Genomic DNA, 21280 nt, shown 5'->3' with positions numbered 1-21280 from the left:
TAGTCCTTTGGGTAGTACTGCCGGAGGTCTGCCATCCATTGAAAATTCACTCTGCCACGCAAGCCACGCCTGGAACAACTGGGTTCAGGCCGTCCGTAGTACGAGACCACGAGGAGTCTGCGTTTGCCAAGAGTGCAGCGGACAGCCACTACTTCCTGCACTGAGCTGCAGTAGGCTGACGTGTCGATCTGTGCCTGCGGGATGTCACGCCGTACGAAAACTGCGGCCTGAGCTTCGATAACCTTGTTTTGCTGCCCCCTGTTATTCCTGGCGTGCTCAATGGTAGGCTGAAAATACCCATTGTAGCCGGTCACGCCCGGCTCAGTGCCCCTGGTCTCCTGCAGAAGAAGTGCAGCTGGCTGCCCCGTGAGGCGGAAGAGCTCATTGAGCTCGGTCGCGCTCTGTCGCAGCGCGCGGCAGTTCCACTGCAAGACGTCAGGGGGTCGCTCAGGCGGAGAGGGCAGTGTGCTGCTGTTCCGGGCCATGTTCATCGTGACTAAGTCTCTCTGTGCTAGGCTGCATGGCCATCTGCATGAGTTGCTGCATTAGTTGTTGTTGCAGTTGAATGTGCTGTTGCAGCAGTCGCTCTTGGCTGTGGTGCTGTTGTAGCAGCTGGTCCTGAAAGGATTTCAGCCACGTTGGCTCTTCTATGGTGGTGCTCTGCCATGTTGGTGGACTTTTAGTGTCAGGGGGATGCTGTGTTGTTGGGGTTTGGTCGGGCCGTTTGCTGTGCTGTTGTGTTGAGTCTGAGGGGCGGAGGTCGTGCAGCTCTGGTTGCTTATCCTTCCTGCCGGGAGAAGGCCGTTGTCCCGCACTCTGCTCCGGCAACTCGTGCCCGATTTGTTTCATGCCAGCGATGTTAGCACTTAGCATTTTCACACGCTCCTCGCGTGCTTTTTGTTTCCGAGCGTATTGTTTCTTGGTGTCTTCTACCTGTTTTTGTAGGCAGTTGATCTGCTGTTGGAGGCGCTGCATATATTGCTTGTAAGCCTTGTGTTCCTGTTCCATTTCTCTCTGAATGTATGTTAGCTCAGCCTCGGGTGTTGTAGCACTGCGTGTCACCGTGCTCGCATAAGTCACACCCGGTGCGGCAGTGCTTGTTGGGCTGGGTGCGTGGCTTGCATGGTAGTTGTGGGCAAGCCTAGTGTCGTCTCCGCCTGCATCAGTTGCCAAGGCGCCTGTGAACAGACGGTCGTAAGGCCCTCGGCGGCGTCTGTGGTTATTACGCTGGCGTGTGGAGGTGGGATGTTTTTTGTTGGCTTTCTCTTGAAAAGCAACATGGGCAGGACAAGTTGGTTCTATGGCCATGTGGCCATCTTGCCTGCAGCGGACGCAGTATTTGCGCTCCCCATTGGGGCAATCGCCGGGCGAGTGTTCAGATCGGCCGCAAGTGCTGCACACAGGATTCTCGGCCGGGCACACGCACGCCTTATGTCCAGGGTTGTGGCAGCGCGAACACACCAGCGAGCGCTGCTCGTAGCGCTCAACCCTTCGCGGAAAGCCCCAGTAGAGCACGTTCCTAGGCGGTTGTGGCGATGCAAAGCATAGGAGCACGGTGCCCCGGGAGCCCATGGGACGGGCCGCCAGAATTTCCACGCCATCGGCGTGGAGTGCCTCCACGAGTTTTTGCTTCGGCTCATTCGGCCTGCAACGGTAGATGACGCCTCGCGACATGCCCTCGTTCGGTACTTCGTGCACCCGTACCGGGATTGGTTCTATTGTTTGCAGCAGGAGCTCCGTCATCTCGCGAATGCGGCCCGCTTGAATCGGGTCGCACGTTGTGAGTGTGATGGAGTTCGACAACTTGCTTACTCTCAGTATCTGGTGCCGCAGTAGCGCAGCGTCCGCAGAAAACGAGCTAATCGCTCGGTTCAAGTCTTCGGGGTCGACGATGGTCATGTCGCAGCGCACCGTGGGTTGGACACGCAGTACGTACGTGCCGAGCTCCGTCCGTTGTCTTTGGCTCGTGGGGGACGCTGGTTCACCGTCGGCCTTCCTAGCTGCTCTGAGTTGCGTTCGGGAAACTGCGTTCTCCCACAGACCCCCGTTGTCCGACGCGCTGGGATCGCGTGATGACCAACTCGCTTGAAAATCGCCGGGGTGGGCCGCGCTGGGTAAGCGTCGCTGGTCGGTCGTCGGTGAAAGTTGACGCTTGTCTGGTTCCCGGCTTCTCTGGATGCGGTACCGTGCGTTCTCAACGGCAGTTGCACATATTGTCACTTCAGAACGCTAGTAGACACGCTGTCCGATAGTGCTGTCAGTTGTGCTCCCGCGGTCCCGAGCCGTACTCCTACGTAGGCCTAACGGTAGGCCTGTGTCGGCAGGGTCGGTCTCCGAGTCGGATCAGCGACAAAATTAAAGGCGGGCTGCGAAAAGCGTTGCGGAATGTTCCCGCTTTACTTACGCGCGATTAAATCAAAACATTTAAGTCACAGACCTAGTGAAAAGCTGACTACGATGCGCGGGGCCGCATCGTATTGGCCTCGCACGCACACTGAAATGACTTGTCAACGTGGGCGCCTAATGCTTCCAGCATTACATAAAGTGCAGTCGAGGTAAATGAAATCCGGCAAATGAGCACGAGAAAAAACGTTTAGTGGTAAACGTGGTCAGGAAATGCACAGTTTTTGCAATGCTGGGCCGTTTTCAAGCTGCCCCTCCCCCATTCTCAGTTGATACAAGGATCCTTCGGTGTGGCTTCCTGGTACGTGGCAAATAAACTGTGCAGATAGCGCTAGTCGCTTTACAGGTTAGTTATTTCGGCTCCGCAATCTCCGTACCCAGTTGGTCATAACGGACGGACCGAACAAGACCTGCAGGATGATCTTGATAGCAGGCAGCGTCTCCTCGGACCGGAATGGCCCGTTCGCCAGTTTCTTCCACATAATTCCGGACTTCATCACTTCTCCGAGCCGCAGCACCACGCTTTGTACCTGCGCTTAAAGAACATGGCCGCTCAAGCGCAAGTCGTGCTGTGAGTGGGCGCTTTCTCAAAGCCCTACTGGCCGCTCACATAAAAAAATTGGCCGCGTATCTGCTACTTTCGTTCCAAATGTCGACAAAAGACGATAGTCGACTGGTGCACCTGCCAAGCAACTGCCTCCCTTCTGTTTCCCGCCCACCTCTCATGCTGTTCCTGTCCCGTCTCTTTCCTGCCAAGATAAGACGCTATGTTTGCGCAAGTCATTTTAAATTTACCGCGTTCCACTGCTCCAAGTCGGGTGCCTCGATGCCAGCGCTGCCGTGCGGCGGAGACGCGCGTGAATCGAGGCACCCTACTACAAAGTTTAGAGAACCTCGTTGCCCTACTCCACGAGCGTCCCAAGCGCGGAAAGTGGATCAAGTGTAGTGGAACCTTTCGTTACTGTTGCCGTTTGATTTCTTAAATGCCGCCAGGAGCGCGGGCAACAGCAGGCGACAGCTTTCTGCAGTTGATATAGTATTTCATTTGCTATCGCGAGCTAACCAAGCACCCATACATTTTTAATAAAGGAACACTGCAAATATTACTCATGTATTGATTTTCTGCCTTATATTTGCGTAATGTCATGTTTCTTTTCAGCAATGTTGATAAGTATGAACATTGCCACCGGACTTAGACGTTTAGATTTGGCTGTGGGTATATAAGACGATTGCGCAGCATCTGTTTTACTTTGGCCGGCTGGCTGAATAGAGTTACATGTTTTTGTACCATTGTTTTCCTCGCATGTTAATCTTTTGGTTGTAAGCAATTCTAAATTGTTTGTATGTTAATCTTTTGTCTACAATCAACTTGAAACTGTTTATGTGTTTCTGTAAGTGTCTGTAACTGGCAGCTTTCGCGCTCTATTAGTTTTGTAGCGACAGGCGCTGCACTTGTTTAATTGTTTCTGGTTGTTACGTTGTATCATTTATACCAGGATTTTTTTATAATAAATTTATCCTTTCAAGACAGACAGACAGACAGACAGACAGACCAAAATTTTCCCGTTCTAGAAGCCCACGAAAGACTATCGTCTTTAAAAATAAAACAAATTTCCGGCTGGCTGTGTTATTGCGACGTTTGTGTGCGTTTCTCTTCTAGCTGCTATTATGACGCGCTCGCGATCACTTCCTAGGTTGTACACAGCTCATCTCGATGCCAACTGAATACTCGGAGCACCAAAGATTATCCCGCGAATACTTATCGCAGAACAAATGTATAATAACGTAAGCATGCTATGGTATGGCCACAAAACGTACGTTCCCGTCAGAAACATTTCCGTAATAGGGATAAAAATAAATCCAACGCGGGAGTTGACGGGTAAGGTTGTTTGCTCTGCTCAGAGGCCAATCAAGAGCTTGACTGGCTACTAAAATCCCACTGGTCACATTGGTTCGAAAGAAATGGGTTTCGTCGCAAAGGGCCCTGTATGAAGTGACCAGAAGCAAAAACTTGTCCAGTGTTATTCAAGTGCGGCATGGTGTAACCGCACTCACAAGTGTGCGAACAGTGTACAGTGCGGCCCACTGTTAAAGGGAACGGGCGAGTGCGTGGCCGCTGCGCTCCGCGAAGCGCCGGCGCCGAGATGTGGCGAGAATCGGAGACAGCCGGCGCATGCGCACTGACCGCACGAGGCAGGAGCAGCCGCTCTGTCGTCTGCTACGACGCTCCGCCGTGCCGCCCAGCATCCAGCTAGAGTGTACTATTCTGGTTCTGGTCGCAAGCTGAGAGGCACAGCATAGAGACCAAGGAGGTTAAAAAAAATTGCAATTTTTTTAACCTCCTTGATAGCGACGTAGCAGACGACAGAGCTGCTCCTCCCGCGTCGGGCGGTCAGTGCGCATGCGCCGGCTGTCTCCGAGTCTTGCCACATCTCGGCGCCGGCGCTTCGCGGAGCGCATCGGTCACGCGCTCGCCGCTTCCCTTTAACAGTGGACCGCGCTGTACATTGTGTGCCGTCTAAAAAACCCTTGCTTTTTTTAAGTACCTCAGACGTTGCCACTTACCGCTGGTTTGCCAGCCAGAATTACGAGCGGCTTGCTCACAACGGCAGCTGCCTGGGATGGGGCGGTCACAGGGGCCAACGCGACGAATACAGTCACCTGAAACAGTAAGACGATACACGCACACAACCAGGCTGTGAAAGTACTGGGACGAATTGTGTTTTCCCAGTAATTTGTACAAAAATGTACCGGACACCTCATGGAAACATTTTCGCACTCGTTAACGAACGAACGTTTCGCTTCAGTTTCCTTTCACTAACGGAGATGACTTTCCATTGTATCTCGTACAAGAGGGATCATGATCGCGCCGTACAACATGTTCTAACGCAACTTGTTGGGGGATAGTTTGTTCATGATATTTGAAAAATTCCCGTGTGAACGAGATTTCGGCGCACGTCAAAGATCCCCAGGTGGTCAAAATTAATCCGGGGCCCTCCACTACGGCGAGCCTCATCTCCCGTGTTGCGTCGGCGCGTTAAATCAATCAATCAATCAATCAATCAATCAATCAATCAATCAATCAATCAATCAATCAATCAATCAATCAATCAATCAATCGATCGATCGATCGATCGATCAATCAATCAATCGATCAATCAATCAATCAATCAATCAATCAATCAATCAATCAATCAATCAATCAATCAATCAATCAATCAATCATCGATCAATGTTCATAATTCTTAAAATGTTTAGCGCAAAAACAAACAAAAAATACAGAAGAAAGGAGACAGGACAAGCGCTAACTTTCAAGTGAACTTTAATCACCGGTGTAGCCGCTAAATATGGAACTGGGGCATGTGCACTATGCGCCACAGTAAGGTATCATGCACATGTGCGCATATGTGTTCTTCAAACGAAACGCTCGAAAAAAGATTTCCCAGAGTTAAACATAAACAGGGCCACTGACGTATCACTGATACAATTATCGCCTTTTTGCTTGATATAAAACTCTCCCAACAGTTCACCTGCTGTCACATCTTTACTCCTACTAAAAATCTTAATCTCCCCAAGAAGTGGCTCACACTTGTAGGCACCGCAATGCGCGGGCAAATGCGCATCTCCTTTATTGTTTATCGACAATTCATGTACCCGTGCTCGGTCGTTGATACATCGGCCGGTCTGGATCTGATATACGACGCCTATAGCGCAGTCCACAAATGGCGTAGTATGCTTCTTGTTGCATCCTTGCTTTTTTGCGCCCATTGGAAGACGTGCACGCGCAAAGTCGGGCCAGCTTACGCGGCGCCGAAAACAGGATCGGAATCCCGTGCCTGTTGATGTGATGGGCGACCTTCTTGATTTGATGGGCGACTTTGTGGGTGTACGGCACCTCTTCGGGTTTTGCCGTGCTTTGCGCTGGCTCAGGCGTTCTGCTACCGGTGCCTCCTTTAACCTTCTTGAGGAGGGCCTCAGCGACTGAGTTCAAAGACGTGCACGGGAAGCCGGCTGAAAGCAGCCTTTCAATTTTCTTATCAAAGCTAACCTGCATAGCGTGGGGACATGACTTAGAGAGAGCTGATTCCAGGCACCAGTGAGCAATCGCCGTTTTCACCGTATTGGAGTGCGCATAGTCCAGAGGGAGCAGCTCTTTTTGTGCCCGCGGGGAATAACGCCAGCAGACATGCTTGGTACCTAAATGGATGTTAATGTCTAAAAACTGCAACGAGTTCTGTAAAGGAATCTCCCGCGTAAAAACTAAACCCTTCCCATGGCGCCGAACAGTGGCTAAAATAATGCCATTAGGTTCTGGGTGCGTCAGGGTGTTATGTTTGCTTAAAACCACTAAAAGTCGTCCACAAATTGTCCACGGGAACTGTTGGAAGCATTTTATATTAAGCAAAAAGGCGATAATTGTATCAGTGATACGTCGGTGTCCCTGTTTAACTCAGAGAAGTCTTTTTTTTTTAAATTAATTAATAGCCGTGCCACACGTACTTACATGACAAATTACATTAAGTGCTTAATGCCTTAGGTTTTGATGCCATTAATTCGCTGCCACAGGCAAAAGTCTAATGCCATTCGCTTTAATGCCATTTTTGGTTTAAGGAGTTCCGCGCAACTCATTCAGCGTCACGAGCGCCTTACATCTGTCTACTCTCGAACGCGATTAGCACCAAATGAAACCAACCAAACTCTCAGAACCAGATTGATCACGCGGAAACGTGGCTGAACTTCGCAATGGGACGATTTTTTGTGCCCCCTTGGTGGCGAAGTTCTTGAGAAGACGAAGATCATTAAAATAGCGGCCGGCAAAAGGCAAAGCATCGTGTTACTCGTCGTTTTGAATTTTTCGGATTTGGCTACCACTGGCAGGTGACGGCAGCTGCTCAAGTCGCTTTTAGAAACGGCTCACACCATTTTTAGAAAGCATTTTTTCTCGTATTGTTTTCTTTCACAAAAACATTTTTAACCCTTGTAAAACGTTTTTCTCTATGTTAAAAACTTCTAAAATATGAGTGCATTTCTCTTTTTCGTCATTCTCACCATCATGCGTAACACGTTTAATGCCTTTGCGTTTCCGCGAGTAGCATGGCCCGCCCAAATAATGTCATTCAGTATATTGTAAGAGGAAAGCAGACTGGAACAAGGGAATGGTGATTCCAAGGAACGTCTCTTTACTCAGCTCGCAGGGAACTCAGTGACTCGGCAGAACGACCCCAGACGATGATGATAATCCACAAATGATGAATATAATGGGCATGTACAGGTGAGAGATTGGTCCCACTAACGAATAGCAATTAATTCATTCCATGAGTCTTCTTCATGAGTCAAAACACCAATAAACGCTCACAATATTAAAGGAGCCGTGAAGAGAAAATACAACTTCGTGTAATTTGAAAGAACTAGGATTCAGTATCTCACTCAGCTCCATTACAGCCACAAAAGATGTTTTTTTAAAGAAGAAAAGCAAGAAGTATTTAAAAACTTTCAAATTTTGCGCCACAGTGACGTGTTATGAGCAAGAATGACGTCATACGGGCCAACAATAAACGATAATTTTCAGTGCGTTAACTGCACGTTAACATTCAAGTGATGCGGTCAAATGGACTTAAGGCCTCATTGCAGACGTCCAGTCATGTGTCGTCGCGACAGGTCAGTTAAACCTCCGCCAATCGCACAAACAAGGTTCCGTGACGTCATAGAAAAGTTGCGGGAAATTGGCTAGGGGGTCGCGACTGCTTCACATGTTTTCTTTAATATCTCCGTTATTTTTCGAAGATTGCCATGATATTGGTATCTATGTTATCAGGACTAAGCAGTCTTTCTAATAAACCCAACTTGTATTTTGTCTTCATGGCTCCTTTAAACACTTGATGCCATTTTTTGTGTACGTGTGGCACGGGTATAACACATGTGCGCACATGTGATGCCCTACTGTGGCGTATGCTGTGCATGACCCATTTGTTCTATATTTACCGGCTCCGCCGGTGATTGAAGTTCAGTTGAAAGTTAGCGCTTTTCCTGTCTTCCTTTCTGTACATCGTCTTTGGTTTTTGCGCTGAACATTTTTAACAACATATCCTACTTACTTCTCACTAACTCCCCTCGGGTTAAGGAGAATCTGGCCAGGATGATGATTAACATTCAGGAAGAGGGTATTCAGCTATCAACGAAGGACCAGATCCCAGTGCGCTGGCTTTAGTACGGTATTTGGAGTGAAGGTTTTACTAAGGGAGAACTATTTTCGTATCGGTGTTACAGAAGAAGAAAAAAAGACCGATGAGCATGTCCATGGACATTTGTTGGCAAAGTTAGGGCCTCCAGTAAAGAAAGAAAAACGCCTTGTTACTTTCCGGTAACAGAAATAGCGTCTGACAGTGAATCGTAATTGTGTTTTGGTATACTCCTTCGAGACGACTTGGTAGTAAACGCGGAGAGCGCATGTGCACAAATCACGAAAAGAGGGATGTTACCTTGTCGTTGTAGGCGGGATTCAGGGACAGGAGCCCGAAGAGGACGAGTGTGCCCTGAGAGTGACCTATATAGGCGATCTTGGAGAGTCCCGTTGTCTCGAGGACATAGTCGATCGTGGACGGAACATCGTGCTCGATCATGTCTTGGAACCTGTGGCCGCATATGACGTTCACGAAGGTTAGGAGGAGGCCAAATCGCGCAATACGACAAATATAACTGACAGCTCTTCGGTTATTGTCATAGTCATAATTTTGGAGGTTATGCGCCTTTGTGCATAATATATCAAAACGAAGAAATGTTTAGTGCTGGTTTAACATCTTCGTATTTTTCGAAGGAAAGGGGAGCAAACACTGCGTAGTGACACAAAGAAGATGAGAGAATCACAAAGGACGGCAGCTGAATTTTAGTCGCTTTAGTTTAATCAAAATCGAACTTGCATGCCTAACTTCTCTTCTGTCACTAAAACTGTTCATCATGCTTTCGTCATACATTGCCGTCGCGGCAGTGTGGGACTGCAGGGACTACCCGACGAGTTACCCTAATAACGGCCGTAAGATGGCCGCGTGTGGCTGGTTGATGCGCGTTCTACCCCTTGTACAAAAACCTCTTCTTGCGACTGCCCTGGCGATCATTAAAAGGGCCATGCAAACAAAACACAAGTTTGGCTCATTTGAACGATTGCCTTGTCAGAATCATACTGACACCGCTTTTAACGTAAGCTTCGATCAAATAAGCTACATAATTAGAAAAAAAAGGAATGGACATGTGAATCACTAGCTCATTTCTAGCACTAGAACATATGACGTCATATGCACAGCTTCCCGATTGGGTGAGGCCGGCAAAAGAAAACGCAAGCTACGCAGGTCTTACAAGCTTGTAGAACGACCTGTTCTCTCTTAAGTGTAATGTATATTCATTTTATAGCAGCGAGAATGGTGGGAATGGAAGTTACGGAAGTACACGTAAACATAGAAGTATCAGTGCGTACTGCTGTTGGTACTGCGCGCACTATGCTTTTATCCACTACGGCGCGCCTCATCGCCTTCGTTGCGTCGGAGCGCTAAACCCCCTACAATCAAAAACTATGCTTTCATACCTGCATAGCAGTGCGGCGCCTTGGGGTTGTTGCAGACGACACTGGCCGATTGGCGTGAGCGACATTGTCGTTCGTGACCCTATTTGCCGAGCATACCGCATGCTTCACGAAACGATTACTACCTACCGTAACAAAAACAAGCCAGGTGCAAATACGGTCAAAAACAAAGCAAAGGCTAATAGCGGTGCGGAGCAGTATGGTGTCGCCATCTAGGAGGACTGGCGGTGAATAAGGCTCCGCAATTCGCTGCTGTCTAAAATGCGCACTTGAAGTTCGCTTGAAGACCCGCTCATGTGACGTCGTGGAAGACGTCACAAAACACACGATTTGGCGGGAGAATCAAAATTTTAACTTATGTTGATTGATTTTTTTGTGAATAAAGCACCACTTGCTGCCGGAAAAGCGGCGCTGGGTGCAACATAAAACACCAAACCTTTCGAATGAAGCAAACGTGTATTTTGTCTGCATTGCCCTTTTAAAGGTGGTGGGTCAATGCAAGCCAGGTCAAGGTTATTCTGCTACGCATCCACTTCGCTGAGTTCCGCTGGCGCATCGCTGTTTCTTCCTCATGAATAAATATGAACCAAGCCGTTAGCTTCGGTAATTTCAAGCAACTGGGTTTTGCAACGCGTTCTGGAAGAAAGAAAAATGTACACTGGAAATCAACTATATAGTGCCGCACTGAAAAAAGTTTGGTATTAAATTTTATGACGCCGAACTCTCTGTACTACACGTTAGTAACCAACACTGCCTACGCATAGCAAAATAAATTGGGTACTCCTTGACTTGAGAGGCACGTGAAATTAATGAGAGAGAGAGAGAGAGAGAGAGAGAGAGAGAGAGAGAGAGAGAGAGATAGAGAGAGAGAGAGAGGGGAGGGAGGGGAGGGAGAGAGGGGAGGGAGGGAGGGGGGGAGGGAGGGAGGGGGGAGGGAGGGGAGGGAGGGGGAGGGAGGGAGGGAGGGAGGGAGGGAGGGATAGATAGATAGATAGATAGATAGATAGATAGATAGATAGATAGATAGATAGATAGATCTATCTATCTGTCTGTCTATCTGTATGTCCGTCCGTCCGTCTATCTATCTATCTATCTATCTATCTATCTATCTATCTATCTATCTATCTATCTATCTATCTATCTATCTATCTATCTATCTATCTATCTATCTATCTATCTATCTATCTATCTATCTATCTCAACCTCTCCCTCTACCTCTTTGTATTTGTTAGGCCCTTTTTTGTACTTTCCTGATTCAAAACACGCGCCACAATGTCGAGGCTCGGAGAACGAGCCAATAACGGTAGCAGCTCAGTTTCAGTTCACTGCGCATTCGTCGAAGATCGTCCACAGCTTACGTGAAGTCCCAGAACTTGAGGTCTTTGTCGGGACTGAGTCTAACGTGCTTGCGCGACAAAGTGCTGCCGCGAAGGTTGCCCAGCCAGACGTCGTAACCGGCGTCGGCGAGGACGAATCCTGCGAACACGCGTCGATTCGCCTCTGGTGAAGAACAACAAAAAAGGACTGCACGTATTTTTTTTTTTTTTGACACGAAAGGGCTTTATTCCTGGATTTACGAAGATTTCAGTGACGTCATATCTGTCACGGAAATGACGCCAGTACAACGAAGCAAGTGACCAGTAAAGGGTGCACCCCTGCACACAGTGTCCTCTTACGGGGAAGCAAGCTTTAGTACTACAGAGTACGTTGTACTTATGGTTGTTCGTTCTCTGGTTTTATATTTTAACACGACAAAGTTTTATGCCGGGATACACCAAGATTTCACTGACATCATATCCGTGACGGAAATGACGCCAGTACACCTTTGCCGAAGTGAACCGCCAGCAGGACGTCGCTCGCCAAGCACACCCTCAAGACAGCCGCCGACCCGCAAATAACGCTCACCTGCAGATTTCGCTGCACATTTCACTTTCGTGTTCTACCGATTCCTATGACAGAGGGATCAACCCCAGTTTTCTTTTTTTGCAGTGTTGCTGCGGCCGCTAGTGGTATTGCAGCTGCAGGTGTCGTGTTCCTTCTTCGTCGACCCTGGACGGCTCACAAGCGTGCTTGGGATTACGTTAAACATTTAAAGAAGCCGAGGGTGACCAAGCATCCAAGCCAAAATCGCAGCATAGGCATTTTTACGGAGGGGGGAGGGGGGGGGGGTTAATACCCAGCTTAAAAATTCCTTAATGAATTCTAATGGACATTTATGAAGGACCAATACAACCGCATGCAGTATCTTAGCGACGACGCAACGTTTGAAGCCGCGGCCATTGGCTCATAGAAGGCGCTTTTAGTTCCTGCAATTGTTCTGAATCCGTAGGCTAAATTGCCGTTGAGCTGAGGCATGTTTCCCCCTTACAACCGTACCCGCCGCGGTGTCTCAGTGGCTAAGGCATTGTGCTGCTGAGCACGAGGACGCGGTTTCGATTCCCGGCTGCGGCGGCCCGCTTTTCTGATGGAGGCGAAAAGCAAAAACGCCCGTTTGTACGAGATTTCAACGCCCGTTAAAGCTCCCCAGGTGGTCAACATTAATCCGGAGCCCTCCACTACTGCACACCTCATCGGCTGCGTTGCGTCGTCGCATTAAACCCTACGATCAATCAATCAATTAATCACTTACAACCGCTTGCCAACAAGGGCGGCAAAGGCGGCCCATGACCGATGTTGCGATCCGCCATGGGTCAAGAAGCATAACTTGGCGCTTGTAGTGGATCCTCTAGCTCAGTTTTATTATCAGTGCCGGATGGTCCGCGGACGGCCCAGGGCGCGATCCAGAGTTCGATTTTCCCATTTATTCCAACAGGACTTTCGATCCAAGGGCAGTCCTCGGACCGCTCGCGGACTGTCCAGGACTCGTACATAGAGGAGGTCCGATGTGAACGTGCAATTTACTCACTGATAACTAGTTTTTTTTTTGCCTGCTGGCCCGCACCACGTCACTCTGCCCATAATACGTCACTGTAGCGCGAAAATTGAAAGTTTTTCAGTATTTCTTGCGATTTTTCAATTAAGAAAAGATCTTTCGTTGCTGGAACGTAGCTGAGTGAGCTGTCAAATGCTGGTTCTTTCAAACCGAGGAAAGTCGTATTTTGTCTTTATTGCCACTTTGAGGTCGTATCATCAAGCCATAAGTGTTTGTCTTTGGCCAATGCCAGCGGCGTCGCTACGGTTCCCATTGCTGCCAGATCGCCGCCCTATTTGACTCACCCACCGCACGGTGGCGCAAGTGACCGATCCTCGGTGGTGGTTGCGGCGTCAACTAATGCTGGGTTTTTGTTGGGTTTTAGGTAACTTTGCTCTTATCCAGGGTGTTTTATTGTGCAATCATTAAAGGAAGAGATTGTGTTTCGCTCATACATTTATCAGCCCGCTTTAATTGTATCGGTTTTTTCGCCCCTTGGTGGATTTATTGGCTACTTCTAATAGACAACTGCTAGTCCCTATATGAAACCCTTTTTTCTGCACAGTTTTCTGCTCTCATATGTTCTGAACAGTTGCGTTTCCACGCATGAAACAGCAGCGGAGAAGCTGGCGGTCTCATTGGGCAATAATATGATTGAGACGAACAACACACATAAATTTATCCCAAATTCAACCAATTTAACGGCATCAGACAGCTTACCGTATTTACCCGATTCTAACGCGCCCCCGATTCTAACGCGCACCCGATTTTCCTGGCAAAAAAAAACGAAAAAGCTTGCACCTCCGATTGTAACGCGTACGGGACTTTGTGACCCAGACAAACGAATGCGAGAGAAACCGGCGATTTATTTCCCGAAGTAATCTCACTCATTTCACTCCCCGTCGCTTTCCGCTGACCACAACATCTCGGCCTCGGTGCCTTCAAGCGCGTTCGCGATGCCACACTTCTGAACGAACGTTCAACCATGGTCGATGGGATCGTGGCCCACGCCTCGCACGCCCATTCCGAGAGCTTCTCCAGAGGTGCACGCTTCAGCCGACCGCTCGTTTTGAACGCATGGTAGACGCTGCTGCCATTGCTGTTATCAAGCGCGCAAGTGAAACGATTTGACAATTTCAGTGTGTGAACGCCGATAGAAAAGCCTAGGCGCCTAGGCTTGCTGCGTCCGAAAAATCTTTGATAAAAGCTTTGGCGCCATCTTGAGATGGCGATGGCGATGGGTGGGACGAAATTTCCGCTGTTTCGGCAGTTTCGGTTTTGTATCCGATTCTAACGCGCATGCAATTTCTCGGCCTATTTTTTCGGAAAAAAAGTGCGCGTTAGAATCGGGTAAATACGGTAAGAACAATTACATATGAGCAAAACGAAACAGATGGGAAAACAAAAGTGTGAGTTGTTACGTACGACTGCGAGTTTTGTTTTAACATCTATATGCATGCACGCGTGTATGCAGGCTTGCATGCATGTAGATGGGAAAATAAAAGTGCGAGTTTTACGTTACACTGCTAGTACATTGGCGTGCATGCACACGTGCATGCATAGGGGTGTAAAGATGATTTTCAAAGCTTCAGAACTTTCCGTGACAAGGGCTTTGTGCAATGTATATCCTTCTCCCGGCATTATTGCCGGTCATATCAAAGTTCGTGGTTGGTCAGGAGCAGCTTAATAAACTTTCTACATATTAGTTTAACCAACTCTCGCTGATGAAATAGCTTCATCGGGATTTCCACATACCAAGACTGGCATTGATGTTAATAAGTTCAACGCTGTGTTTCAAGCATGCTTCTCGAGGGCCTCCGTAAGCGACCGGCGATCCGAAAGCATCGCGTCAGAAAACTTCTCCAAGGCCTGCAGCGGTAGCACTAGCTGCTGCGTTGGATATCTTGAGGATATTGCAGGTGCGGGCTCCCGCTTTCTTTCTTTCTTTCTTTTTGAAGCTGTCATCGCTTCTTGCTTGTCTTTTCGATGCCGGCGTCATGTACGAAGAGTAGTGCTGGAAAACACTAGGCACAGCATCTTACGTCTTTTCGTGTAATATGAAATTTACACGATGGTCTTGTCACTCCGATGGTCTTCCGGCCGAAAGGGCAGACTGCAGACCACTGAGTAATTAAACGTTGAGTTGGGTTCCCAGTTCTTTCTAATAATGGTTTTTACGCATTGTACTTTCAGGGCTTTGTTCACTGAGAACTCGAGGCAGGAGACATCACGATCCTTCTTCCGCACGCTGCAGATAACATCGCATCACACGGGATAACATCGCATTCTTCGGTTTTAAATTTCGCTAGCAAAACATCGTCGCTTGATTAGTGGGCAGGGTTACTTGAATCTAGCGGCAGGTATTCATGCATATATTGAAAAAATACGCAACATGAAGAGCCGCTCACTGGCAAAAAGCGGGAATGCACAGTGCGTGGTTTGCCCGCGGATCGTCTGCTACCATGCGACCTAGCGGGAGAGGATCGGAAGCGGGAGGATCGGTGGGTGGCGCCACCACGCGGAATTCAGACGCAGTGGGAAATGGCAAGGCGGGCACGGTTTGGGGGAACGCCGCAGGCATTGGAATGCTTTGACAATACAGGGTGGCAAGAAACAAGAACGAAAGATGAGGCACACAGGACGTTTTATGGCGAAAATATGTCGTATTTTTAAACGCGCGTACACACACACTTACGACGAAAGCAGTCAACCCGCCGCGGTGGCTCAGTGGCTAAGGCGTGGTGCTGCTTAGTACGAGGTCGCGGGTTCGATTCCCGGCCGTGGTGGTCGCTTTTCTGATGGAGTCGAAAAGCAAAAACGCCCGTGTGTTCGAGATTTGGGCGCACGTTAAAGATCCCCAGGTGGTCAAAATTAATCCGGAGCCCTCCACTACGGCGCGCCTCATCGCCTGCATTGCGTCGGCACGTTAAACCCTACAATCAGTCAACGAAAGCAGTCAACCCGATAAGTAGTGATACGAACTGTACCAAAAACAGAGAAGCAAAAAAATTCCCTCGCACTTCCCCGAGGGGGAGAGTGTGTAAGTGCGAATGCACGGTTGTTGATTGCGCGATTACGGTGGATATCGTGATCTTGGAGTGGAGAGGAGGCGCCCAACACCCGCAGTCACTGAGCGGAGAGAGGAGGAGGAGAGTAGCGCGCGCCCATCTCCCCCCGTTGCTAGGGAAGACGAGGAGGAAGACGAGGAGCGCGCGCACCCGCAGCTGTTGCTATGCGGACGACGGCGGCGGACGATTCAGGCTCGCTTAAGAAGTGCATTCGCACTTAAAACACACGATTACCAACTCCCCCTCCCTCGCATCATGCACGTGATGTGTTTTCTAACATGGCTAGCTGTGTTACGTCAACGTTATTTCGCCCGTGTAAATAATCACTGCAGACCTGTAAGTGCGTAATGAGTTACAAGGAACGAGTTACATCTACCTAGTTACTCTCTTCGGTTGAATGATTCATTGTAGGGTTTAACGCGCCGACGCAAAGCAGGCGATGAGGCGCGCCGTAGTGGAGGGCTCCGGATTAATTTTGACCACCTGGAGATCTTTAGCGTGCACCAAAATCTGGTACACACGGGAGTTTTTGCTTTACGCCTCCATCGGAAAAGCGGCCGCCGCCGCCGGACTGGGAATCGAACCCGCGTCCTCTTGCTCAGTAGCACAACGCCTTAGCACTGAACCACCACGGCGGGTTAATATTTTCGGTAACGAGTAACGTATTTAGTTAATTAAAAAAGGAACGGGTGACGTATATAGTTTTTTTATGGTCAAGTAACGAGTAACGGCATCTCGTTAATTCTACGGAGTAACGTGTACAACACCGCTTAAGCGGCCTTGTTTTATTCTAACTTGTGCATGCATCTATAGGCACATTGCGCTGATGTTTGTCTCGAAAGCAGCAGCGCCGTTGTCTACTTTCGGTTGGTTCGGGGCGTCATTTCTATTGTGAATGATGCCACGCTCTTCACGGCCTCTTGTCGTAACAGTCAATTTACGAACGTGTCGGCGCACTGGCCCAGATACCAGCAGCCTAAATTATCACGAGTCGAACACGGGCGCCCACACAAAGAAGGCGTGCGAGTAACGCCATGATAACAAAGGCCGAGACGAACGAATAGTTCAGGTGGTGCAGATGAAAAGACGTTAGTCGTTGATATATGAAGCCAAGCGATCAAATTGCAGATAATACAAAAGGCAGGAAAGAACCGATGCATTCATGACGGGCCGTGATTCAGGGGCAGGGAAGCGGGGAATTATAACCGATGAAAACTTCGAGAGGCAACTACTGCTCAAGTGCAACGACTACTAAAAAGGAGACAATGAACCATGAAACAAAACAGTTGTGCGTTTGGTCGTCAAAGCCACGTGAAAAGTGACTCGTTACTTTTAGGAGAGAGAGAGAGAGAGAGAGAGAGAGAGAGAGAGAGAGAGAGAGAGAGAGAGAGAGAGAGAGAGAGAGAGAGAGAGAGAGAGAGAGAGAGAGAGAGAGAGAGAGAGAGAGAGAGAGAGAGAGAGAGAGAGCGATCTGTAATGAAGTCTGGCGATGTTAGCTGGGCTAAAATGCCTAACTTGCTACGCCAGTTGATGACGTGATGAAGATGACGGCGATGATGTACAAGAAGTTGATGCGTACAAATACGGCGAGTTATTCACAGCGACTGGTCTAGACTTGTGTGTTGCACGTACTCTATCAGAGCTTTGGTAGCCCGTAAAGCACGTTTGGGACAAGCCCATGGTCCTAAAACGTCCTTTAGCTGCATGTCCACGGAAAGCGGCGGTCCCAAAGTCACTGCGAGGGATACTCTTTGAGCACTGAATCGAGCACATTCACAGAGCAGGTGCTGCAGGGTTTCTCGCACATCACAGTGTGGGCAGAGTGGCGACGTAGCGTGTTTTATCTTGAAGAGGAAGTTGCGCGTGTATGCGACATTCAACCGCATGCGATGTAGAATTGCTTGTACCCGCTTGGAGAGTCCTGGTGGCATTTTAAATTTGCAGTTGGGATCTATGAAAGATAACGGCGCGTAATGACGTGATACGTCATCCCAGGCTGCACGCTGCATGTTCAATGCCACGCTGGATGCAAGTATAGATGCATCTTTCCTGGAGAATGGTATAGCTATTGCCGATACACGATGCTTATGCGCAACGGATGCAGCAATGTCCGCCTTCACATTGCCAGTTATCCCACAATGGGCTGGAATCCACTTAAGTGCAATGTGATGGTGCGCTTGTAGAGTTTGGAGATGTAAAGCGTGTATGGCGCACAGAAGCTGGTCTTTTGGAAAAGATGAGAGACATTTAAGGGCAGCCCTTGAGTCTCTAAAGATGGCCCACTCTCGAGCGGGTTGCTTGACGATATGAGCCTTACTTTTAGGATAACTCACGCGTCCCTTTTGAGAATCAGTGATGAGTAATGTATTTCGTTACTTTTTGAGCGAGTAACGAGTAATACCTGTGCCACACGTACACGAAGAATGACATTAAGTGTTTAAGGCCTTAAGATACCGAATGACATTATTTGGGCTGTCAGTGCTACACGCGAATTCGCAAATGCATTAAATGTGTTAGGCATAATGTTGATAATGACCAGAAAAAGAAATTCACTCATATTTTAGAAGTTTTCAACGTAGAGAAAAACGTCTTACAAGGGTTAAAATGTTTTTTTTTTTTTGTGAAAGAAAGCGTTATGAAGAATAGTGTTTTCTAAAAATTCATGTGAGCCATTTCTAAAAGTGGCTTCAGAAGCTCCAGCGCTAGGCTAATCCGCAATATTCGGAACGACGAGTAACACGATGTTTTGCGTTTTGCCGCTGCTTTAGTGAACTTGGTCTTCTTCAGAACTTCGCCACCAAGAGGGCGCAAAAAATCGTCTTATTTCATAGTTCAGCTACGTTTCTGCGTCAACACTCTGGTGCTGAGAGTTTAGTTGGTTTCATTTGGTGCCCTTCGCGTTCGAGAGTAGGCAGATTTAAGGCGTTCGTGACGGCGAATGAGTTGTGCGGAACTCCTTAAACCAAAAATAACATTAGAGCTGATGGCATTAGATTTGTGCGTGTAGCAGCAAATTACTGGCATTCAAACTTACGGCATTAGGCACTTAATGTCATTTTTAATGTACGTGTGGCACGGGCATAACGGTATTTAGTTACTTTTTTGGTTCATGTGTACTTGTCTGATTAATCAGGCTCCTTGGTGGACAGGGCTATAGAAGGCACGATGACGCGTTCACCTCCTAGCCTTGCGATTTCTGCAGCCTCCACAATTTCCCTTATCACCATGCACGTCACGCACGTGTGCAAGGGCACTGCCGGAATGTGCGCTCAGCGTAATTCAGCGTCATTCAGCGCCATTCAGCGTAAATGTGATCAGTGACAAGGGAAATCGTGGAGGCCGTGGAAATCGCAAGGCTAGGCGAAGAATGCGTCATCGTGCCTTCTATAGCCCTGCCCACCAAGGAACCTGATTATTGACACGGGCGAGATAACGTTGACGTAACATAACTAGCCACGTTGAAGAACACACAGCGTACAGTTGCCCGAAAAAGTAAACGGAGCAGGGGTTGGAGATGTTAAGGAGATTTCTCCGCCATGCGCTTAGCCAGCAACCTCTAAGTAAATTTTCAAGAAAGTCATTGTTGGGTAAAATCGGGCCGCACATGTGATATTTACGTTGGCAGCCGCATAAAATAAAAACTAGTCAACTCTCATGAAGCCGTGCTCCGTTTACTTTTTGGGGCACCTGTACATGGTGCGAGGCAGGTGGAGTTGGTAATTGTGTGTTTTTCAATCTCTGGTTTTGGTACAGTTTGCTTCACTACTTATCGGGTTGACTGATTTCGTTGTAAGTGTGCGTACGCGAGTTTGCTTTCTGCAATAAAAGTTCAGTTGGAAGTCAGCGCCGCTCGTCCCGTGTGCCTCATATTTCGTCCTTTTTTCTCGCCCCGCTGTAGTATTAAGAGGGATTTCCAACTCTCCCAATCCTGCACTCTCTCTTTACTCGTGATTATATTCAGCAAGCCCAGCCTACTTTCCTTCCTTTGAAAAGCTTGCTAGTAGCTTTGGGCCCGTAAAAAATAATAAACGGAGCGATATCATATCGAGAGCCGCAGTTCTTTCATACACCAGCCACACGGCAAATATAACGTTATTCCCATCGAATGTCAACGTGTGTTTCCTCCTGTTTAATGAATAACAGGAGGTCCCCTCTTCAGTCTCTGACTCTGGGACCTCCTTCTGAAATCTTCTATTGTATACATTCTTGTTGTAACGCAAAATGAAATAAATTCAAATTCAAAAAAAATTCAAAATGACATTTGTTTGCTGCCACAAGAGAAAATGTAGTGACTTTCGATCATAACGACATTAGGGACCGAATGAGTTTGCTGAACCCATTGGACTGCGTTCTGTCAGCAAATATATTATCTCTACACAAAAAGACTCGGTGGGAATGCCTACCCTAAACAGATTACTAAAGCATCAGTAGCATTATAATATTTTTACATGCGTATAATTTTTAGTCAGTTATTTATTCATATGAAAACAAAAGCCGAATATAGTTGTAAAAAATAAAACTGCTAGCCTCACTATCAGACCAGCCTCAGCCGGTGGGGTCGGTGCTAGCTTAAAGTGCATTCTTAAAGTGCTTAAAGTGTATTTAAAAGTGCAGTAAAGGTGCTTTAGCTTTTCTCGCTCAGTTTTTGCAAATACGGAAGCGCTTACCAAAATATATACTCCTAGGCAAGTTTTAATCGATTGAAGCTGCCATCATTTGCAAATAAAATTAATTTTGGCCGTGTAGCTGCCCATCAAAAAATGGCATTAAATCGAGCGAATGACATTCGATGTGACTGAAACTAAATTTGCCGTGTGGCAGGGGTATTAGTAGCAAGCAAGCAGTACACTCTAAGAGGTTCCCGTAGGGCGTCTTCACCACAGCGCTCCAGAATGACTAATCGAAGTGGCCCAGTATGCAAATTCGACGAACGACGTGGCCGAGCATTCAATTTTGATGGAAAAAAGGCATCTGCGCAGGGTCATTGCGCAGTACAAAACCATTCACGGCCTGCATGTTGTCTCTTCGCACATGCGGTTTTTCTTTTTTGTCAAATCATATGTCATTCGTCGAATTTGCCTACTTGCACACACTAGGTTACTTGTTGTTTGTTCGTTTATTTAATAGCCTCAAGGCTTAGTGGACACTAAGCGGGTCAGATCTACATCCAGGAAACTAGGTTGGCCTCCCGGATATAGTCCAGTAGGGAACGGTAGGCAGGACCATGGAGCCACCGATGGTAATGCGTGTCTTGCTGCAAATGTAGGCCTACTGCCATCAAACATTTCCTTCGAATGTCCTTAGTTTCATGGCATGTCCATATTA

General features: G+C 48.0%; 1 protein-coding gene across 1 annotated transcript in view; it reads right to left on the bottom strand.

Moving 5' to 3' along the window:
• The window catches only part of LOC144162823 (gastric triacylglycerol lipase-like), a 60739-nt gene that overhangs the window by 20826 nt on the left and 18633 nt on the right, over positions 1–21280 (bottom strand). The window contains exons 5-8 of the mRNA XM_077693488.1: positions 11335–11452; positions 8883–9033; positions 4969–5064; positions 2781–2933 (exon numbers count right to left, since the gene is read on the bottom strand). Of these exons, the coding sequence (XP_077549614.1) occupies positions 2781–2933; positions 4969–5064; positions 8883–9033; positions 11335–11452 (518 nt within the window). The remainder of the gene's footprint in view (positions 1–2780; positions 2934–4968; positions 5065–8882; positions 9034–11334; positions 11453–21280) is intronic.

Source organism: Haemaphysalis longicornis, unplaced genomic scaffold (assembly GCF_048455015.1).
Source record: "Haemaphysalis longicornis isolate Haplotype H1 unplaced genomic scaffold, Haemaphysalis longicornis Haplotype H1 scaffold_12, whole genome shotgun sequence".
Lineage (NCBI taxonomy): Eukaryota > Metazoa > Arthropoda > Arachnida > Ixodida > Ixodidae > Haemaphysalis > Haemaphysalis longicornis.
This window is presented reverse-complemented; position numbering and strand designations above follow the sequence as displayed.